Source organism: Lissotriton helveticus, chromosome 2_1, assembly GCF_964261635.1.
Source record: "Lissotriton helveticus chromosome 2_1, aLisHel1.1, whole genome shotgun sequence".
NCBI lineage: Eukaryota > Metazoa > Chordata > Amphibia > Caudata > Salamandridae > Lissotriton > Lissotriton helveticus.
In genome coordinates, this window is record NC_136059.1 from 45,451,887 (window position 1) to 45,473,786 (window position 21,900).

A 21,900-nucleotide genomic window follows, 5' to 3' on the forward strand; every position below is an offset into this window, starting at 1 on the left:
ACTAACATGTGTGCTCATAAACGTGCATATTTGTTGCATCTTTTTGTTCGTGCAAAATAATAAAATAATGTATTGTTTTCGTTTTTGTCATTACTAACTGCTGCAAAATTAAAAGAAGCATGTGCTTATTTTGCTTTTCCTTGTCTACGTGATGTCATTTCTACTATTCTAGGTGCACATAAGTCTCATGGATTAATGAAGACTGGTAGATATAAACGCTGCTTTATTTGTTTGCATTTGCTAGGTAACATTTGACTAATCGGGTGGGTTAATTAATTAATAAAACATGGGGTGGATACAGAATCTACATTATTTCTTACATTAATACTTTTCTTGTGTTTGTTTTATACTAGAAAGCTTAAGTTGCCTGCTTTTGGGCCTAGTTTGCTTGAGTCGCAGAAAGCTGAAATTTACTTCTGCAAAAGTCACGAGACGCCCATTCTGAAATAAAGTGTTCGTCAAAAGCTGCATTCACAAAGCAAAAACTGATGTGCTGTCATCATTCTGTCGGACGTGACCAAGGTCGAAAAAGAACATTTTGTCTGACTTAACTTGGCATCCGCGGAAGTCAATGGACGCAGCGAGAGCATTGATATACATTTGTTGCAAACCTAGGAAGCTCCTGGTTGCACTCGGAAGAGACAATGGTCCTTAAGAAAAATGAACTAATGGAAGATTTGAAATGTGGGTGACATGTCACTTGTCACTCTCAGCCAATGGGACGTCGAAGATTTCTGAAAACTTTCCTTTGCGTAGTTTAGTTAGCGTAGAAAGGTATAAAAAGTCATGCCCCTAGGGATGGGCTGGCTGCTGCTTTCTGACTTTCCGATGAGGGCGAAGTGCTGACGGACATTGCGTGGAGCACGTAAGAATCCTCAAAGAACTTTACTTTAATTTCTATTATTTTAGCTCAGCTAGGGACTTAGGTTTTAGAAATGCTAAACTTTTAATATTTCTCTTAAACTTTGATTTATCTGCTTAAACTGCTTTTTCTCATGATTCTTTACAAACATGTTTACTTTAATGCTAATAAAATTCATTTATAAAACTATCAACTTATATACCATAATTTAGTAATAAAAATCTTACTTTTGACAAACAAGCTGGTCTTGGTTATTCAGAAGTGTGGGTTACTATTAGCTAGATCACATCGCCAATGGTGGTCGTTTAAATAGTGAGGATGTGTTATAATGACAATATTCTTTCCGCTAATGTATAATATTGTATATAGTTTGTAAGTTAGGTGTATATAGATTTATTCTGACCACCTGATTCAGTAGGCCCAAAATATGTCAGGTTTATAAATGGGTCCATGAGTTAGTGTAGAGTTTGTTATTAGGTTATGAAGTTGGGTAGCGTTGTTTATGACATATTTTCTATAGCCCGCTGGATCAACAGTCATTGTTATTGCTTTAGAACAGGGTTCTGGGGACTGGTTCTGGGGACCCCCATTGAGTCCGTTGTAGAATCTGGAGGGCCCCACCTATGGAATTTTGATCATTGGAACCGCAAAACAATAGGCACAATTTAAAAGAAGCATTCATCAAACAAATAAACATTTTCACATGGAAGTATAAAACAAAATCAAAGTTTTAATTTTAATGGGAAGGTTGGAGCTTATCTAAATTCAGATGCGGCCACCCACCGTCTAGACTCGCCAAAGGGATAAAAATTAAACTTAAGATGGAGAGGTAGGCTGTAAGAAAGGCTGACATTGTTTGAAGTACATCAATAAGAGACCTCAAAATCCAGTATTTGTTTTCTGCTGCTGTAAGTACGAAAGGTGGTGAATTCCAACTATTTCCCTTTGTTCCTGGTGCTCCCATGTATTTTTCCTTTTAGGTTGAATTTGTTGGGTTCCAGATTCCAAGTCATGCCCCAGAGTGTGCAAATCTAGTGACTCATATGCAGTGTTTGTAGTGCACCGAGAGAGGATTCCTACTCACTCCCCCATACAAAATAAACAATGCCCCCATCAGTTTTATTTTTTTAATGAACTGCAATGTTTGGACATTATCTGTATCTATAAAGGTTGTATGTAAGAAGGAAGATGGCTGGTGCCAGGAGAGAAAAAACATAACCAGCCCAACCCACATGTCTTTCTATCTATTGCTCCTTTGTATGTATGTATGTATGTATTTATTTTTATAAAGCGCACATTTCACCATTAGGTCTCACAGCGCTAGCATAGGGTATGGAAAATGCGAGAGAGAAGAGTTGTTATGCTGTTGCCTTGAATAGTAAAGTTTTGAGTTCTCTCCGGAAGGTTTTATGATTGTGATTTGCTCTTAAAGCCGTAGGCAGGGAGTTCCATGCCATAGGGCCTACCTTCGAGAAACTCCTATCTCCATTTCTGACCGTCCGAACTCTTGGTATTTTTAGGAGATTTTTGTTTGAAGAGCGTAATGTTCTTTCCGTGCAATATTCCTGAAGTTTGCTTTTTAAATATTTTGGGCCTTGTCCATTTAATGATTTGTGCACTAGGCAAAAGATCTTGAACCTTATGCGCTTTCTGACTGGAAGCCAGTGCAGTTTCTTCAGGCAAGGGGCAGAGGGAGTGCATGGGGGTAAGTCAAGAGTCAGTCTGGCTGCTGCATTTTGGAGTGTCTGCAATTTGGTTAGTGTGCCTTCATTTGCATCAGCGAGGAGTGCGTTACCATAATCGAGGCGGCTAGTAATTAAGCCTTGAATCAGTGGTTTACGGTAGAGCAGAGGTAGCCATTTGAATATTTTCCTTAGGCTCCTCATAAGACCTATACAGGTGTGTACTAATTTGTCTGTGTTGGGAGCCATGGACAGCTTGTCATCAAGGGTGAAGCCCAGGTTCCGAACAGCGTTTTTTGGGGATGGACAGGGTCCAAGTTCCGGTGGCCACCACTCTTGAGACCAGATGGAATTGGCCGCGCCGAAAAGCATTATTTCGGATTTGCCTGCATTAAGCATCAGTAAATTATTGGTCATCCAACCCTTTATTTCTAACATGCAGTTCCTGAATCTCACTTTAGTCTCTGATGGATTAGAGCCAAGTGTTATGATAATTTGGGTATCATCGGCGTACGACAATGTGTCGAAGCCGAAGTCCCTAATTATTTTGGCCAGTGGTGATACGTAGACGTTGAATAAAGTTGGGCTTAAAATTGAGCACTGGGCACTCCTTTGTCGTTGTCAATAGCTTCTGATGAAAAAGGTCCTGATTTGACCCTGGAGCTACGGCCTGTAAGATAGCTCTGGATCCAGACTAGGGCTTGGCCTTCGACACCTATCCCTGCCATTCGCTTTAATAGGACTCTGTGGGATATGGTGTCGAAGGCCGCCGAAAGGTCTAGCAGGATGAGAATTGCCGACTGTTTGGAGTCCAGTGCCAACCGAATGTTATCAACCACCTCTATCAGTGTAGTCTCAGTGCTATGAGAAGCTCTGAATCCTGACTGCGAGGAATCTAATAGCGTATGTCTTTCAAGGTGTTTTACCAGTTTTGCGTTGATAATAGATTCCATTGATTTGCCAAAAAGTGGTAGTAGAGATATGGGGCGGTAATTCATCGGTTGCTTAGGGTCTGCGTTATTTTTCTTAAGGATTGGCCTCACAATGGCTTCTTTCCAGGGGGTAGGGAACATGGCACGTGTTAGGGACGCATTAAAAATAGAGGTCAGTGTGGGAGCCAGGGCGGGTGCTAGTTTAGCTAAGATCTGGGCAGATGCTGGGTCTTTGGGAGATCCTGATTTGGCCTTTTTTAGTATATTAGCTACCTCGTCCTCAGTGATTGTTCCGAAGTCAGCTAAATGTTGCTGTGTGGGGTTTATGGTGGGGGGATCAGCATAGCATGCCTCACTTGTTGTGCCTATTTCTATGGGAAATGATTCATGGATTGTATTGATTTTGTCTTTGAAATAGGAGGCTAGTTCATCGGCCCAGTCCTTGGATTCCTGAACAACCTTTTGGCAAGCAATGGGGTTTGAGAAATCTTTTACAATTGCATAGAGTTCTTTCTGTGAATTTCCAGCTGCTTAAATTTTTTCCCCAAGATAGATTTTCTTAGCATTGGCGATTTTGTTCATATATTCTTTATGAGCAATTTTATAGTGTAGTTTGTCATCAATGTTTTTTGATTTGCGCCATTTTCGTTCAGCTTTCCTGGTGTGCTGTTTAGTAATTTTCAGTTCATCAGTGAACCAGGGCGATTTCAGTTTTGGGCAGTTTATTAGGCGTTTAGGAGCTATAGAATCCAGAGTATTACTGATTGCGGAATCGAAGTCTAGGACCGATCTATCTAGCTCTATGTCCTCACTTACTCTCGGGGGAGCAAAGGTTTTAGCGAACATTTCTAAGTTGATCTTTTTCCATGGGCGGCTCAGCTTTTTTTCTTTAGCGTGTACCTGTAGGGACTCATATGTTTTAATGGTAAATTTGATTATTACATTGTCTGACCATAAAACAGGAATTAGTTCGTTAATATGCGTACCCTGGAAGTTGGTACATACAATGTCCAACGTATGACCCGCTTTATGTGTAGGGTCAGTTTTGAGTAGTCTTAGGTCTAGGGACTCAATACTATTCATAAGTTCCATTGTGTAAGGGTCATCGTTTATTTCCATGTGATGGTTCAAATCGCCTAATAGTAGAACATTTTTACAGGCTAATATATGGGGTGCCAGGATGTCAACTAATTGGGCAGACAAATTGGCTTTAGTCTCTGGGGGTCGGTAAATCAGGGCTCCTTTCCATGACTCCTTCCTAGTGAGGACAAGGGAAAAGATTAGAAACTATCCCCAGGTCTCGAGATGAGTGGCTAATGATGTTGATTTCAATCCCCGTTTTATAGATTATTGCAGTCCCTCCCCCTCGTTTCCCAATTCTATCTAGTCTGACTATTTTATAATCAGAGGGCAGGGCTACTGCTATGTCTGGGTCTGATGTTTCTGATAACCAGGTTTCGGTTATGAAGAAGAGATCTGGGGCTTCTTGATCGAGTATGTGCCAGATTTTTAAGGAATGCTTAGGGAGCGACCGCACATTTCCGTACAGGCACGTCAGAGGTTTACGAGTTGACGGGGGGCCAGGATTGATAGGAGGCACAACGATAGCTAGGTGGGACGAGTTGAGAGACAGGAGCTCTGTGCGGGTATAGGTAATCATATTAGAGATTGTGTTTATAACAAATTAATACCTGTTTGTGACCGACGGGCTGTTGGGAGGTCAGGAGAAGTTGGCCTGTCGCCGGCCTGGCGCGGACAGGCAGGGCTTGACTTTGACGCGCCTTAGGCGCGCTGCCTGCGCGTCGCTGCGCGAGTCCGCTCTCCACACTCCGCTATATGCAGGAGTGGGCGGGACCGCTTTCTGGGGGGTCTGGAGCGCTGACCGGTGTAGGCTACTGGAACGCCGTTGGGGGAAGAAAGAGCCCGCCGTGCCCGCGGCAAAAGCCGAGACGGATCGGGTGTCCACTTGGTAATCAAGGGCCCAATTTAAATTTCAGCACAATACAGTTGTGGAATGTATGTGGAGAATGCTTACGGCACGGCGTAGCACAATTAAAATCAAGGTGCAGGCCGACTTTTAAATCAGTCAGTCACGATGTGTATTACTGCTCTAAAGTGCTCGAGTGCTCTGTGCTAAATGCTGGCTTTAAGGTTTTAAAATCCAATTTTTACAGTTACTACATCAAATTCAATTTCTACAATTCATACAGTTTTTAAAATTCATCAAAGATTAAAACTAAATGAAGCAAGAGCTGCCTAGCAATCACGCAGTCTCTTTTACCTTCTGTCTGGGCGAGTCCGCTCTCCACACTCCGCTATATGCAGGAGTGGGCGGGACCGCTTTCCGGGGAGTCTGGAGCGCTGACCGGTGTAGGCTACCGGAAGCGCCGTTGGGGGAAGAAAGAGCCCGCCGTGCCCGCGGCAAAAGCCGAGACGGATCGGGTGTCCACTTGGTAATCAAGGGCCCAATTTAAATTTCAGCACAATACAGTTGTCGAACGTATGTGGAGAATGCTTACGGCACGGCGTAGCACAATTAAAATCAAGGTGCAGGCCGACTTTTAAATCAGTCAGTCACGATGTGTATTACTGCTCTAAAGTGCTCGAGTGCTCTGTGCTAAATGCTGGCTTTAAGGTTTTAAAATCCAATTTTTACAGTTAGTACATCAAATTCAATTTCTACAATTCATACAGTTTTTAAAATTCATCAAAGATTAAAACTAAACGAAGCAAGAGCTGCCTAGCAATCACGCAGTCTCTTTTACCTTCTGTCTCCTTTGGCCCAGAGCTTGTCTACAAGGAGTACAAAACCCCATCTGTCTGAGAGGAGTCCTGAAGATTGTACCTGTCAACTGGCTCCTAGATTCTCAACGTACCTTCTTTTGTTGAATAATCAAGTGAGCAGCCCTCAGGGCCTCCCACTCTATCTCTTCACAGACAACCTACTCAGTCCCCTCCAGTCAGATGTTCTCTCCCTCTGTTCACAGAAACAACTTAACATATGCATGTAATTTACTAAAATCAGGTGCCTCAGTATCGCACATTATAATCAGATCGCTTTACTCCTTCTCCTGGACCTATCCACGTCTGTTTATCATCCTACACTACTGTCATCTCTTGACTAACTAGGCACTGCAGGTCTTGTCCTCAATTGGTACACATCCTACCACTGCACCCTTCCTACAAAGAGGCTTGGGACATCTGAAACCTCCACATTCTGAATTATTATCCGACAGGAATCACTAATGCTGGCTGAACTGGCCACTAAGGAGAAGGGTTAGGGGCAATGAATATATGGTTTGATTAGGAATATAGTCAATAATTTGTCAGAGGAATATCCAGGTATGTTGAGAGTTATGACGCCAACCTCAAATTGCAAAATTATATCCAGCAGGGCTAATAAACCCAACACTACTGCAGAAAAACAAATTAGTCTTTTTCTCACAGAGAGATCCTAGATATTACAGGTGTGGACCTGTAATTGTTGCATTGTCTAATGTCCATGGAATATCAGAGTCTGCGTACTCCCCACCAGATCCCTTGTGCAGTATATTAGTTCCTAACAATCCTTAGCCACACATACTCAAGATCTGATATCCATCAACGTGGGAGAGGTTTCAGATGGCAAAGCAAGGGACAATAGAAGGCTATTTCTCCGGGTTGCACCAATGGTTGAAAAGTGACATGTTTCACATCCAGAAAAAGGACCAAGGTGTGTGTGTTCTGCTTTTCAGTCTTCTCTATGGATAAACTATTTGCTAATAATTGAACGTGGAGAGAATCAGTCTCTTTCTCCAAGATGACTGAACATCCAAAACTATGACTGTCTCGTGAGGTTAAACCTCAAAGACACTTACGTTTGTGTTTCTAACCCCAGCCATGAGTTGCTTCAATTCCACTTGCAGGGCATACCTCACTCAAATATGTTGCCAAGCTCTTGAGGCCTAACTCAAAGACATTCAGTTGAAAAGCTCAACAGGCTTAGTTCTTAGGGTTTTTGATAGATTTCAAGGTCTCCATTTCAAGGGTTCTGCTGAAAAGTTGGTGATTTTCTCCAATAGATGATGAATGGAAGTGGAGGGGTTAGGAGGGTGGGTATGGCGGCTGTGGACATGCAGGCAAGAGTGGTAGGGCGGTGGGGCCGGGTGGGGGGGTACGACAGACGATTATGAGGGGAAATTATTTATTAAATTTTTCCACTGCCATCATCCGTCAAAATCCCCCCAACCGGCCCCACCGTTCTTACCTGCGTGGCCCTGGCTGTTAAATTGTAAAGTGCATAGCTCAATAAAAGTCAAACTATCAGTAGGAGCGTGGTATATAACACATATGCTGATGAAAGTTGACTTTAATTATTTAATAAATAGGAGCAAACAGTGGATGGATGACTTGGGGTTTCAGTTTACCGTTAAAAGGATCAATCTGGATTACTGTGGTCCAGACTCGCCTTCCTGTGGAGGGATGTGAACTGGAAGAAGATGGCTCGGAGTCTTAACCTTCAAGGAGGTCATGTATGTCTTCTTTGGAAAGGTCAGGGATCATTCTGCAGGTGTAATGTTCAAGGTTGATTGCAGGAACTGTTCGGTAAACATTGCAGTTTTTGTATGGAGTGGTGAGTGTGATGCTTGACACTCCAATGCAAAAATGTATTAAGGTTAGACAATAGAAGGGAACATTGATTGTTCAAATAGAAATATAAAATAAACTTCGTTGGAAAGATAAACTATGGTAGAGGAAGACAGTCTTAAAGTTCAAAGCAGAAGAGGTCTATACATGTCTAAGTGGGAGAGTAGGTAGTGTCAGAGTTCAAAGCAGATGAGGTCTGCACAGGTCTATGTGGGAGACTAGGTAGTGTCAGAGTTCAAAGCAGAAGAGGTACGCACCGGTCTAAGTGGGAGAGTAGGTAGTGTCAGAGTTCAAAGCAGCAGAGGTCTGCACAGGAGAGTAGGTAGTGTCAGAGTTCAAAGCAGATTAGGTCTGCTCAGGTCTATGTGGGAAAGTAGGTAGTGTAACAGTTCGAAGCAGAAGACGTCTGCACAGGTCTAAGTGGGAGAGTAGGTAGTGTCAGAGTTCAAAGCAGAAGAGGTACGCAGAGGTCTAAGTGGGAGAGTAAGTAGTGTTAGAGTTCAAAGCAGAAGAGGTCTGCCCAGGAGAGTAGGTAGTGTCAGATTTCCAAGCAGAAGAGGTTCGCACAGGTCTAAGTGGGAGAGTAGGTAGTGTCAGCGTTCAAAGCAGAAGAGGTCTGAACGGGAAGAAGGTAGTGTCAGAGTTCAAAGCAGATGAGGGCTGCACAGGTCTGTGTGGGAGAGTAGGTAGGGTCAAAGTTCAAAGCAGAAGAGGGCTGCACAGGTCTAAGTGGGAGAGTAGGTAGTGTCAGAGTTCAAAGCAGAAGAGGTCCTCAGAGGTCTAAGTGGGAGAGTAGGTAGTGTCAGAGCTTAAAGTAGAAGAGGTCCACAGAGGTCTAAGTGGTAGAGTAAGTAGTGTTAGAGTTCAAAGCAGAAGAGGTCTGCCCAGGAGAGTAGGTAGTGTCAGATTTCCAAGCAGAAGAGGTTCGCACAGGTCTAAGTGGGAGAGTAGGTAGTGTCAGCGTTCAAAGCAGAAGAGGTCTGAACGGGAAGAAGGTAGTGTCAGAGTTCAAAGCAGATGAGGGCTGCACAGGTCTGTGTGGGAGAGTAGGTAGTGTCAGAGTTCAAAGCAGAAGAGGGCTGCACAGGTCTATGTGGGAGAGTATGTAGTGTCAGAGTTCAAAGCAGAAGAGGTACGCACAGGTCTAAGTGGGAAAGTATGTAGTGTCAGAGTTCAAAGCAGAAGACATCTGCACAGGTCTATATGGGAGAGTAGGTAGTATCAGAGTTCAAAGCAGAAGACGTCTGCACAGGTGTAAGTGGACAACTAAGTAGTGTCAGAGTTCAAAGCAGAAGAGGTAAGCGGAGATCCATTAGGCGAGTAACTAGTGTCAGAGTTTGAAATAGAAGAGGTCTGCACAGGTCTAAGTGGGAGAGTGGGTAGCATTAGAGTGCAAGGCAGAAGAAGTGTGTACAGGGGAGGAGGTAGTGTCAAAGTTCAAAGCAGAAGAGGTCTGAACAGGTCTATGTGGAAGAGTAAGTAACGTCAGAGGTCAAAGCAGGGGGCGACTGCACAGGTCTAAGTGGGAGAGTAGGTAGCATCAGAGTTCAAAGCAGAAGAGGTCTGCACAGGTCTAAGTGGAAGAGTAGGTAGTGTAAGAGTTCAAAGCAGTAGAGGTCTACACAGGTGTTAGTGGGAGAGTAGGTAGTGTCAGAGTTCAAAGTAGAAGAGGTCCGCACAGTTCAAAGTGGGAGAGTAGGTAGCATCAGAATTCAAAGCAGAAGAGGTCAGCACATTTCTAAGTGGGAGAGTAGGTAGCATCAGAGTTCAAAGCAGAAGAGATCTGCACTGGTCCAAGTGGAAGAGTAGGTAGCGTCAGAGTTCAAAGCAGAAGAGGTCTGCATAGGTTTAAGTGGGAGAGTAGGTAGTGTCAGAGTTCAAAGCAAAAGATGCCTGCGCAAGTCTGAGTAGAGAGTGTCAGAGTTCAAAGCAGAAGAGGTCTGCATAGGTCTGAGTGGCAGAGAAGGCAGTATCAGAGTTCCAAGCAGAAGATGTCTGCACAGGCTTAAGTGGGAGAGTAGAGAGTGTTAGGTTTCAAAGCAGAAGAGGTCTGCACAGGTCTAAGTATGAGAGTAGGTAGCATCGGAGTTCCAAGCAGATGAGGTCCGCACAAGTCAAGTGGGAGAGTAGACAGTGTCAGAGTTCAAAGCAGAAGAGGTGTGAACAGGAGAGTAGGTAGTGTCAGAGTTCAAAGCAGTAGAGATCTGCACGGGTCTAAGTAGGAGAATAGATAGTGTCGGAGCTTAAAGCAGAAGAGGCCTGCACAGGTCTAAGTGGGAGAGTAGGAAGTGTCAGAGTTAAAGCAGAAGAGGTCCGCACAGGTCTAAGTGGGTGAGTAGGTAGTGTCATAGTTCAAAGCAGAAGAGGTCCACACAGGTCTAAGTGAGAGAGTAGGTATCATCAGAGTTCAAAGCAGAAGAGGTCTGCACAGGTCTAAGTGAGAGAGTAGATAGTGTCAGAGTTCAAAGCCGAAGAGGTCCACATAGGTCTAAGTGGGAGAGTCGGTAGTGTCAGAGTTCAAAGCAGAAGAGGTCTGCAAGGGCTCAAGTGGGAGAGTAGAGAGTGTCAGAGTTCAAAGCAGAAGAGATCTGCACAGGTCTAAGTGGGAGAGTAGATAGTATCAGTGTTCAAAGCAGAAGACGTCTTCACACACTCTAAATGGGAGGGTAGATAGTGTCAGAGTTCAAAGCAGATGAGGTCTGCACAGGTCTAAGTGGGAGAGTAGATAGTGTCAGTGTTCAAAGCAGAAGAGGTCATCACTGGTCTAAGTGGGACAGTAGGTAGTGTCTGTTAAACCTGGCACCTTGGCGTGGGCATCCCTTCCACTTTTTGTTGCTGTGCCTCATATGTTTTCACTGGTGTTAGATGCTCAGAGCACTGTGCCACTGCCAACCAGTGCCTCAGTGCAAGTGCTCCATGTGTAAATTGCTATTTTGTTTGGATTCCATGATTGGCTTATTTGGTTTACTGTCAGACCCTAGTACAGTGCACCAGGAGTGCCCAGGGCTTGTAAATCCAAATGCTGCTGGTGGGCTTGCAGCACTGCTTGTGCCACCCACAGAAGCAGCCCTATAAAATGTGTCTACGGTCTACCATTGCAGAACCTGCGTGCAGTCTAGTACTGTCATGCTGTCGGGGCAAATGCACCCACTTGCCAGTCCCTAAACCTTCCCTTACCTTCATGTTAGTCACCCCTATGGTAGGCCCAAGCGCAGGGTGCATTGTAAGTATAAGGTAGGACAAGCCCTGAAGTGTGTGGCATGTCCTAATAGTGAATTACAGCCATTTTCGTTTTTTACTATTGCAAGGCTACCTGTTCTCATAGGCCAGAATGGGCTGTTAGAATTGTTACATTCTATAATCCTAACAGACTCAGGAAACATGGTAGAAATTCGAATTTAATATGCCTGAAATAAAATACATCTTTTGGTAAAGTTTATTTTAATATTCTGTGTTTGCAAATACCACTTTTAGAAAGTAGGTATTTGCTTGCCTAACCATTTTAGCCCGCCTCTGCTAGGATGTGTATCTGCTGTCTGGTTTCTGTGAGTGACAGGGCTGGGGAATTCCAGAGGGCAGGGCTAGGTAGCCTGGTGGTGAATAGAGAGATTTACATCCAGATGGGTGGGAGGAGTGCACCTGGGCTCTGAATAGGACTGTGCCTCTCCACCACAATGCTGGCTCCACCTCCTGTGGAGCGTCTGATGTCTCTAGCCTGCTCCCTGAATGAAAAGTCAGAGTCATGTGAACAAAGTGCTCAAAAACTGGTTTTGGCTGGGCAAAGGCCCCTCTACCCCAGAGGAACAAAGGATTTAGGGGTATAAGTATTGGGACCCTGCTCCCAAGAAATTAGATCCAGATTTGACAAGAAGAAACCTCTGCCTGAAGAGAAGGAACCTGGAAAGCTAAAGGAGGAATACTGTCCCTGACCTGGGGGATTGGCCTGCAGTGGTTGCCTTGCTGCTAAAGGAGAGGAGAGAGACTGAAAGACTTTATTTTCAACTTGTGCCAAAAGATCTCCAAGGGCTTGGAAGCGAGCTTGCCCCCTGAATGAAGTCCCAGGACCAGTGGACTTCATCTGCCTCAAAGAGAGCTGTGGGAAACGCTGTTTTTCGTAGTTACCGAGGCCGGGAGCTGTGTACGCCTCGTACAAATGGCTCGTATCCTGCAAAGCATCGTATCCGGCACCATCCGCCTCAATCAACTGCCTCTCCGTTCAAACGACTCGTACCAACGACGTCCCCGACCCGTAGCTCGCACCGTGACTGGCTAACAACGCCTCGCCTCATCGGATCGCCCGTACACTGCCGCTGAGTTCGAGTCTGCCGATCGCACCTGGCAGAGGGGTATGCTTCGCACGTCCGCGTCGCACCACCTCGCGTCGCATCAAAAACTGAACAACGCAGCTTCCACAGTACGGCTTGTACGCCGCAACGTAAACTGAACGCACCGCATCCCGCACCGTCCGCCTCAATCAACGTGGCTCCCCGCTCTACGCCTCGTACAGACGACATCCCCGAGCCAGAGCTCGCACCGTGACTGGCAAACAACACATCGTGTAGCGCCTTCTGTTTGCAACGCCTCGTCCGTGCCACACGCATCAACTAAAGGTACTGTGTACGACTCGAACCATCATCCTGAACGCATCGGACCGAAGCGTCCGCTGCGCTTGTTAGACTCTTTGTGTCATTTTTATTACAGTAAGAGCCGGACCAAGAGTATGAATCACACAGAACTCTAAAACTACACATTTTTAACAAGAACTCTTTAGTGCTAATAGTATTGTGGATTATTTTTGTCGTTATTTGGTCTTGTGCTAAGTCTTATATGAAAGCTAACTATTTTTGATACAATACCAGTGTGGTGTCCATGTGTAATGTCGTCACTTGATTACTGTATGTGCTCACAAATGCTTTACACACTGCCTCTGAGATAGGCCTAACTTCTCGTGCCAAGCTACCAAAGGGGGTGAGCAGGAGTTAACTTGGGAGTGTACCCACTTACCCTGACTAGAGGAGAGGGTCCTTACTTGTCACAAGTTCCTACCTGTCCCAACTAAAGACCCCCAATTCTAACATTGGTGGTCAGCGGTGGGATTCTGGACTTGCATTTTTGAGCCATGTACAGTGATTGGTGAGCACTACTTAGTGAGTGCAGACCATAACGCAACCGCATAATTTTTGATTTTTGTTTGCTGAAAGATCTCCATTTTCACAAAGTCATGCCTGGGTCAGTCAATGTAGGGAAGAAGGCATCTGTAGTCTCTGATAGAGGTGAAATTGAATGGGAAGAAGAGAGGCTAGAGAGCTACACCCAAAACCAGTTGAAGGTCTTCTGCAAAAGATTCAAAGTTTCCCAGACTGGATGTAGACTTAAGTCAGACTACCAAAAGGCGCTGAGGGCCTGGGTTGAGTCAAGGGGGCCACCTGGAGGCTAAGTGGAAATTAAGCAAACAGAGGGCAACAATGGCTTTGGCAGAGGTCTGTCGCCAGAAGAGTTGGCAGACAGGAAGGAAACCAGGATACATGAAATGGAGATGGCAAAACTTCAATTAAATGGGCAACTGAAGCTGGAAAGCAAAAAGCTGGCTCTGGAAGAGAGAAGAATCCAAATGGGCATGAGATGGCTTTGAGGGAATTAGAGCAAAAGGCTAAGGGTTTAGAGCTTTCTCCCTCTGGTGGCAGCACACCACCAGTGCAGGTAGAATCAATAGTGTACATACAAAAGAAGGTGGTTAAAGAATTTTAAAAAATTAGACATAGGGCAGTGGTTCAAGGCCTACAAGGTAGCCATGTCTTCCCACCGGGTCCCTGAGAAGGATTGGGGAGCGGGGTTGTGGGGACGGTTCCTGAGTGAGGGGCGGGACACACTGCTGGATTTACCCTCAGATGTTCATAATTCTTATCCACACATGAAGGATGCTTTGATGGCCAGATATGGGTTAACTCCTGAGTTGTATAGACAAAGGTTCAGGGGTTGCACAAAGATTCCTAACAGTATGTATGTTGAGTATGTAACCTTTTACTGCGTATGGGGAGCAGGACGGTGCCAGACGATATCTGAACGTGATAAGACGGTATTACAGAAGAAGTGGGCCATCATAAAAAGACGGGCAGAATTCACTATACCCATGTCATCACTCTAAAATCTAAGGACAGCGTGAAAATAATAAGCTGGATAAAGTGATGCGCTCTAAGGCCATTGGCATCGGGTTTACCAGATCCTTCCTGATACTCTGCGCAGATTGAAAGACGCAGCAATAATAATATGACATCGTAGATACGAGTCTCCCTGGTTTTAAGCATCTGGTGTACCAGATTTTAGCAGATATTCTGCGCAGATTGAAAGACGCAGCCATGACAATAAGACATCGTAGATACGAGTCTTCCCGGCTTTAAATTTTGCGGACTAAATTTCATTGGCTCTATACATCATAGCTAAAACGATATCAATTGGCCTCAACATTGATGAGAAGGACCAACAGTTTACTAACAGAAAAAGAAGAATATACTTGTTTTTAACTCGTCTGTCCTGAGGAAGGTGTTACAACACTGCAAAAGCACGGAAACGCGTCGACAAAGGACTTTTTTGTTTTCATTGATGTAATATGTTTATCAATTGATTTTATGTATAATGATTCATGTTGAATTTTAACCAAAGTACCAGGATCAGTGACTCTGAGGTAGTGACCGTAAATTGGAATTGTTAGCTAGATTATGATATGATGTACCAGAGCACATGGTCATGATCACGAAATATAATGAATGTATGATGAGTTTATGTTTTTAAGAAAAGAAAAAAAAGGGAAAAAAATATTTTCAAGCAAATAATAATCTGAGAGATTAAAGTAAACTTTAAGTGTTGTGTAGTAATAATTATCAGTGTCACATTTTTGATTATAAAGTAAAGAATTATGTGTGTGTAGGCCTTTCGGTCACCAACTTGAAGCATAACAATACAGAAAGGAATTCTTTTTGTTTATACCTATTTCTGCAGAGCATTGGATGGCTGGGTGAAGGGTAGCAAAGTTGATGATTTTCAAGGGCTTCTTGATCTAGTTGCATGGGAGCACTTGTCCAGTAACTGTTTTCCTGAGCTACGCCAGCACCTGATTGATAGTAAGCTGACTAACCCTAGGAAGCTTGCTGAGGAGGCGGACCGCTGGATCAGTACCAGTGTCCACAATGGTCACGTGGGAGACTCTGCCAAGGGTGGGCAGGGTCCCCAGCAGAAGAGTGGGGGGGACAAGCAAAAACAGAGGGAGTTCCAAAGAAGGCCCCAAAGTAATCCCCAAGGGAACCAAGGGAAAGGTTCTCAGCCTCCCCCACCCCAGAAACCGACCGGGGCCCGGCAGGTCCCCCCGTTCAAAGAGGGCCCCCAAGATGTTACAAGTGTGGTGAACTGGGTCATTTTGCCTCTGATCAAAAGTGTCGCCTGTTAGGTAGACCTGCACCCCCTGCTGCAGCCCCCCAGCAGATGGATAGTGTAGCCCTGGATGAGGAATGGGTTGTCCAAGGAGGGGGAGTTCCCGCAGAGATGTCCCTTGTCTCATTAGGAGACTGTGAGGTGGTCCAAGAAAACCAACTGCCCAGGAACACTAAGAAATATGGGCAGTGGGTGACCATCAATGGCCACAAGGTGGGGGCTCTTAGAGATACAGGAGCCAGTGTGACAGCTGTCAAGCCTCACCTGGTGTCTCAATAGCAGGTTGTCCCACATGCATTCTGCCGAGTTGTTAACGCCGACAACACTGAGAGTCAGTGTCCAATGGCTCAGGTTCCCTTTGAGTGGGGGGGGTCTCTGGTACGCTTCAAGTAGCTGTGAGAACTGCCATGCCTGTAGACTGTTTTTTGGGGAACGATTTGGAGAGCTCCCCTTGGGAAAAGGTGGAGAAGAGTACTCACCTGAGGATGGTGGATCTGCCTGACTGGGCATGCTTGACCACCCGGTCAAAGGCAGCCAGTGGGGGTGCTCAAGAGGTCCTGGAGCCTGCGAGGGAGGCCCAGGAACCGGCTTCAGGGAGAAGAGGCAGGGGGCGCTGGAAACCGGCCCCTGTCGTTCCTACGGTCCAGGAGGAAGCAGACCTTGAGGGGGATGCCCTGGAGCCTAGAGGGGAACGGATAGCTGAACTGGGGGACCTGCCTGAGCTGACCCATTGGCAGCAGGAAGGGAGCCCCTCCAGGGAGGAATTCTGCAGAGGGCAGACAGAATGTCCTTCTCTCGTGGGTCTGTGGCAGCAGGCTGCAGACCAGGCCAACGGTGATCAGTTTGGAACACATTTCATTTACTGGGAGAACGACCTCCTGTATTCAGAGCCTAAAGTTGCTGAGCCTGGATCAGCCCGTGTGCTGGTGGAGTGACGGCCCCTGTGGTGGGACGTGCACTGATGGGAATTTTCTCCAGAGTGGGATTCCCTCTAGAGGTGGTGTCTGACCAGGGTACCAATTTCATATCCAAGTATATGAAGTCCCTTTGGTAAGAGTGTGGTGTAACCTACAAGTTTACCACACCTTTCCACCCCAAGGAAATGGGTTGGTTGAGAGATTCAACTGCACCCTAAAAGGCATGAAAATGGGTCTTGAAGAACCCATGAGGCGTAAGTGGGAAGTCCTGTTACCGTGCCTACTCTTTGCTTATAAGTGAGGTGACACAGAAGTCTCCAGGGTTCAGCCCCTTTGAGCCCCTGTACGGCCACCCAGTGAGAGGACCTCTAAGTCTGGTCAAAGAAGGCTGGGAGCAATCTCACAGGAAACCTCCCCAGAATGTATATAGCTACATGCTGGCCTTCAGGAACCAGACTAGGCGTTTCAGAGCACTTGGTGCTGCAAATCTGGAAGCCAGCCAGGAGGAGATGAAGCGGTGGTACGACCAGAATGCCACTCTGGTGGAGCTTCAGCCTGGTCAAAAGGTGTGGGTCTTGGCCCCCTTGGAGCCCTTTGAGGTTGTGGAGCGCAAGAGTCCTGTCACCTATTTGGTGGACTTGCGATCTCCCAGGAACCCCTTGAGGGTCCTGCATGTCAACCGCCTTAAGCCCCACTTGGAGAGGTCTGAAGTGGGCATGCTCTTGGCAACAGATGCTGGAATGGAGGAGGAGACTGAGCCTCCACCTGACCTCTCTCCCACTCTGACCACTGAGCAACAGAATGACTGCTGCCAGCTGCTGGGACAGTTTTCTGATCTGTTCTCCCTGGTTCCTAGTATCACAGATTGGTGCGTCCATGATGTGGATACAGGAGACAGCTTACCTAGGAATTACAAGGCTTACAGGGTAACTGACAGGGTCAGGGCTTGCATCAAAGAGGAGGTCTCAAAGATGCTTGCACTTGGGGTGATTGAGTCCTCCAGCAGTCCTTGGGCCAGCCCAGTGGTCTTGGTCCCAAAGGCTGCAGCGCCGGGTGCCACACCCGAACTCTGGTTCTGTGTGGACTACATAGGGCTCAATTCAGATAGGAAAACTGACGTGCACTCCATCCCCAGAACTGATGAGCTCATTGATCGGTTAGGTGCTGCACGGTACCTCAGCATGTTTGACTTGACGTCTGTCTATTGGCTCATCGCCTTGACTGATTGGGCAAAAGAGAGGTCAGCATTCTCCACACCAGATGGGCATAACAGTACTAGACTGCATGCAGGTTCTGCAACGGCAGACCTTAGACACATTTTACAGGGCTGCTTCTGTGGGGGGCACAACCAATGCTGCAAGCTCACCAGCAGCATTTGGATTTACAAGCCCTGGGCACTCCTGGTGCACTGTACTAGGGTCTGACAGTAAATCAAATAAACCAATCATGGAATCCAATCAATATAGCAATTTACACAGGGAGCACTCGCACTGTGGCACTGGTTGGCAGTGGCACAGTGCTCTGAGCATCTTACACCAGCGAAAACATATGAGGCACAGCAACACCTCGCGTTTCATCAAAGACTGAACAACGCAGCTCCCACAGTACGGCTCGTACGCCGCAACGTAAACTGAACGCACCGCATCCCGCACCGTCCTCCTCAATCAACGGGGCTCCCCATTCTACGCCTCATACAGACGACATCCCCGAGCCGGAGCTCGCACCGTGACTGGCCGACAACGCATCGTGCAGCGCATTCTGTTTGCAACGCCTCGTCCGTGCCGGACGCATCAACTAAAGGTACTGTGTACGACTTGAACCATCATCCTGAACGCATCGGACCGAAGCGTCCGCTGCGCTTGTTAGACTCTTTGTGTAATTTTTATTACCGTAAGAGCCGGACCAAGAATAGGAATCGCACAGAACTCTAAAAATACGCATTTTTAACAAGAGCTCTTAGTGCTAATAGTATGGTGGATTATTTTTGTCGTTATTTGATCTTGTGCTAAGTCTTATATAAAAGCTAACTATTTTTGATACAATACCAGTGTGGTGTCCAGTTGTAGTGTTGTCACTTGATTACTGTATGTGCTCAGAAATGCTTTACACACTGCCTCTGAGATAGGCCTAACTGCTCGTGCCAAGCTACCACAGGGAGTGAGCAGGGGTTATCTTGGGAGTGTACCCCCTTACCCTGACTAGAGGACAGGGTCTCTACTTGTCACAAGTACCTACCTGTGCCAACTAGAGACCCCCAATTCCAACAGTGTCAGAGTTCAAAGCAGAAGAGGTTTGCACAGGTCTAAGGGGGAGAGTATATAGTGTCAGAGTTCAAAGCAGAAGAGGTCCACATAGGTCTAAGTGGGAGAGTCGGTAGTGTCAGAGTTCAAAGCAGAAGAGGTCTGCAAGGGCTTAAGTGGGAGAGTAGAGAGTGTCAGAGTTCAGAGCAGATGAGGTCTGCACAGGTCTAAGTGGGAGAGTAGATAGTGTCAGTGTTCAAAGCAGAAGAGGTCCTCCCAGGTCTAAGTGGGAGAGTAGATAGTGTCAGAGTTCAAAGCAGAAGAGGTCCACATAGGTCTAAGTGGGAGAGTAGGTAGTGTCAGAGTTCAAAGAAGAAGAGGTCTGCAGAGGTGTAAGTGGGAGAGTAGGTAGTGTCAGACAGTCAGAGATGTTAGGGCATGAGGTGCCATCTGCTTTTGACTGTGCTGGAGTTGCCCGCTTTCCGCAATCTGATGCATTAAAATGACAATTTTGCCGGTTGGAGAGTATCCAAGAAAACTCAGAGCCGGAAGTTACCCTTCTTGGCACTGAAAACCCCTAATTCAGTTAGAGGACACATTAGGGTAAGAAATTGCACTGAACGCACTATCAATAGCTGATATTAAGAAGACGTGTGCAGACATTTAATTACACTCCCGAAATCTGTGAAATTCTCAAATGTTGCATTTCGTGAAATTCATAACATTTATCCAAATTATGTACAATACCATTTTTCGTAATTTTCGAAAACCTCACATCTCATTTTAAAAAGTCTCACCAGATACCAACGGGAGACTAGTTTGAGTATAAAATGTCTCACTTTTTATACTCAAACCAGTCTCCTGTGGGTATCTCACAAGACGTTTTAACGAAAGGTGTGACTTAGGTCAAAAGGAAAGTGCCATTAGGCAAATCAAATTCTGCTACCAAAGCATCATTGCCTGTCATTTTCAAGGAATTTTGTGATTTTCTGTGGGGAAAAATATGTGGCTTTTCCCAGCCTTAATAAGAGGGCATGTAGGGATTTGTAACTGTGTGTGACAGTGGGAGAGAGGGAGACATGTCCAAGAACAGTGGGAGATCCTCACCGTGTAGAGGTTGGGTCTCTTCTCCTTCAGATCATCGCTGAATTGTACGATGGCCTTCAGATGAGGCAGCTGGTCCTGGACCTAAACTCAACACAAAGGAAACCAAAACAACTCAATTATTACACACATGACCTATATTTCAGAAAACACCAAGATCAAGCCCTAAGCTTCTAGTACTTGTCAGACTAAAGGCACTAGTTTTAAGTGCAAAATACACAGTTTACCTCCAAACAGTGAACACTTAAGGCTGTAGGTGAATTGGACACATTCTATACTGATCCAAACCCTGTCAGGCCCTTGGCTGTAAGGATTATAGGCTAAGTTTGAAATCCACACTTGGTCTAGACTTTCTGCTAGCCTCTGAGGCACCCAGTGGCTCCAGGTTTTTGGACAGCATCAGCACTTTGGTCTCGCTGATTATTCAAGCTTCACCTGATGGGACCTCTGTGCTGGCCTCTGAGGGATCTTAGCAGGAAGCAGTAGCATCTTGAGGGTTCAGATCTGCTTCTTCCAGCACTTACTGACAATCCTGTAGCACTTTATTATTTCCTCAAGTGTAGAAGTGCTAGGGATCTTCCTCTTCACAGTCCCAGCACCTCCTAGAGAGGCTTGTTCTGTCCTCTCTGTGAAACTCCGTGTTCAGTACCAGTTGTCTACAGATCTTCAGTGGTGCTGTGACCCTAATACAAGCAGATTAGCACACATCTATTAAAGACATACCCAAGGGCTGGAGCCAAAGGAAGTGGCAAAGGCAAGAAGAGAGTCATCAACCAGGCGTGGCTTGCAAAATGAGCTTCTGGAAACAGAATTCCCAAGAATGTTGTACATCTTTCTTTAGGTCGAGCGTAAGCGTACGACCTCTTGTATACTTTAGTATACATATATCTCTGGGCGCCAAATTCCATTCCCTGCTTCTCATTTGTTTGTTTCAATGTCCTTTAAAAGCCTTGCTAACTAGTGGCCAGTCCTGCCTCTTTGTCCCTTCTTTTTCCTCCAAGGAGCATGGACTTAGTACAATATCATTACACTTTGTTCTGTTGAGCTGCTCATGGGGGGACTATTTTATCATGTTTTAAACCTCTTGTTACGCTGTGGGTGCTCAGACGTAACTGCTTACATTTTATTGCAGCATTCACGTCTTGTCCTTCCTGTCCGTCTGAAGCCAGCAGCAGCCATCCATGCTTTCTAGCTACTGCAGCTCTAAATCATGTAAAAATGTAAACCAAAAATTAAACACAGCTTGAAATTATACTTTAATTTGCATGCAGCTTGTGTTTTTTCCTCCCCTCCAGGACTTGTGCATGGCTGCTGGCTGAGGAGTTGGAAGTTTCTCCTCAGCGGTTTTGCGCTGAGGCCAAAATGTTTCCTTCTGGAAAAATGTCCCCTTTAAAATGTGCTCTTGAATGTATTCCCTTAGATAAAAGCAGAACACAGGGACAGCACAAGGGCTGTGCATGTATCACACTGGATACTGACTTCAGAGGGGCAATGTTTCCGAGTTTATTGTGATTTTAAATGCACTGCACACATTCCTGGCCTCCTGCAATTTCCAGACAATAAAATGTCAAGATAACTCTGGTGATTGATGTTCTTGCTGGAGATCAGAGTTGGAACTCATTGCAAGGTAGCCAGAGGGTTAATATGCCAGCTGTGAAGAAAGAGTACCATGCAGATTACAAAGTGCTTAAGATGTAAATAGGTCAATGGGTTACTGCTAGGTTACTGCTCTTCTGTTACTTGCAGCTTATAAACTAAAATCCTAACAGAACAGTGAATTTATAACTGTCATCAAAGAACTGCATGCACTGCACAGGAAAGATTAGAGGAGATATTAAAGTTGCAAAAAGGGTTCATCTGGATGGAAATTGATTCTTTTTATTTAAGAGAATCCCCAACTATGGTATTCTGTTTTCAATTCTGAGTTTGTGCTTCTGGGGCCCAAGCACTCTTTAGCAATGCTGCCTACCAATATGCATGATTTGTGTCTCCTACACCCTGTAGTCCTCTGTATTATGTAACTTTTCCTTTACACAAATATTTACACTTATGATTGATTATCTGTGTAATTTGTGTGTGATGCAAAGTGCTCTGACACCCTACACTGGTATG

At 45.5% G+C, this 21,900-nt stretch overlaps 1 protein-coding gene across 2 annotated transcripts in view; it reads right to left on the minus strand.

Moving 5' to 3' along the window:
• Positions 1 to 21,900, minus strand: part of LOC144817692 (long-chain-fatty-acid--CoA ligase ACSBG2-like) — a 237,172-nt gene that overhangs the window by 112,401 nt on the left and 102,871 nt on the right. For both annotated transcript variants that reach the window (XM_078674440.1, XM_078674439.1), the window contains exon 5: positions 19,792 to 19,872. In XM_078674440.1, the coding sequence (XP_078530566.1) occupies positions 19,792 to 19,872 (81 nt within the window). The remainder of the gene's footprint in view (positions 1 to 19,791; positions 19,873 to 21,900) is intronic.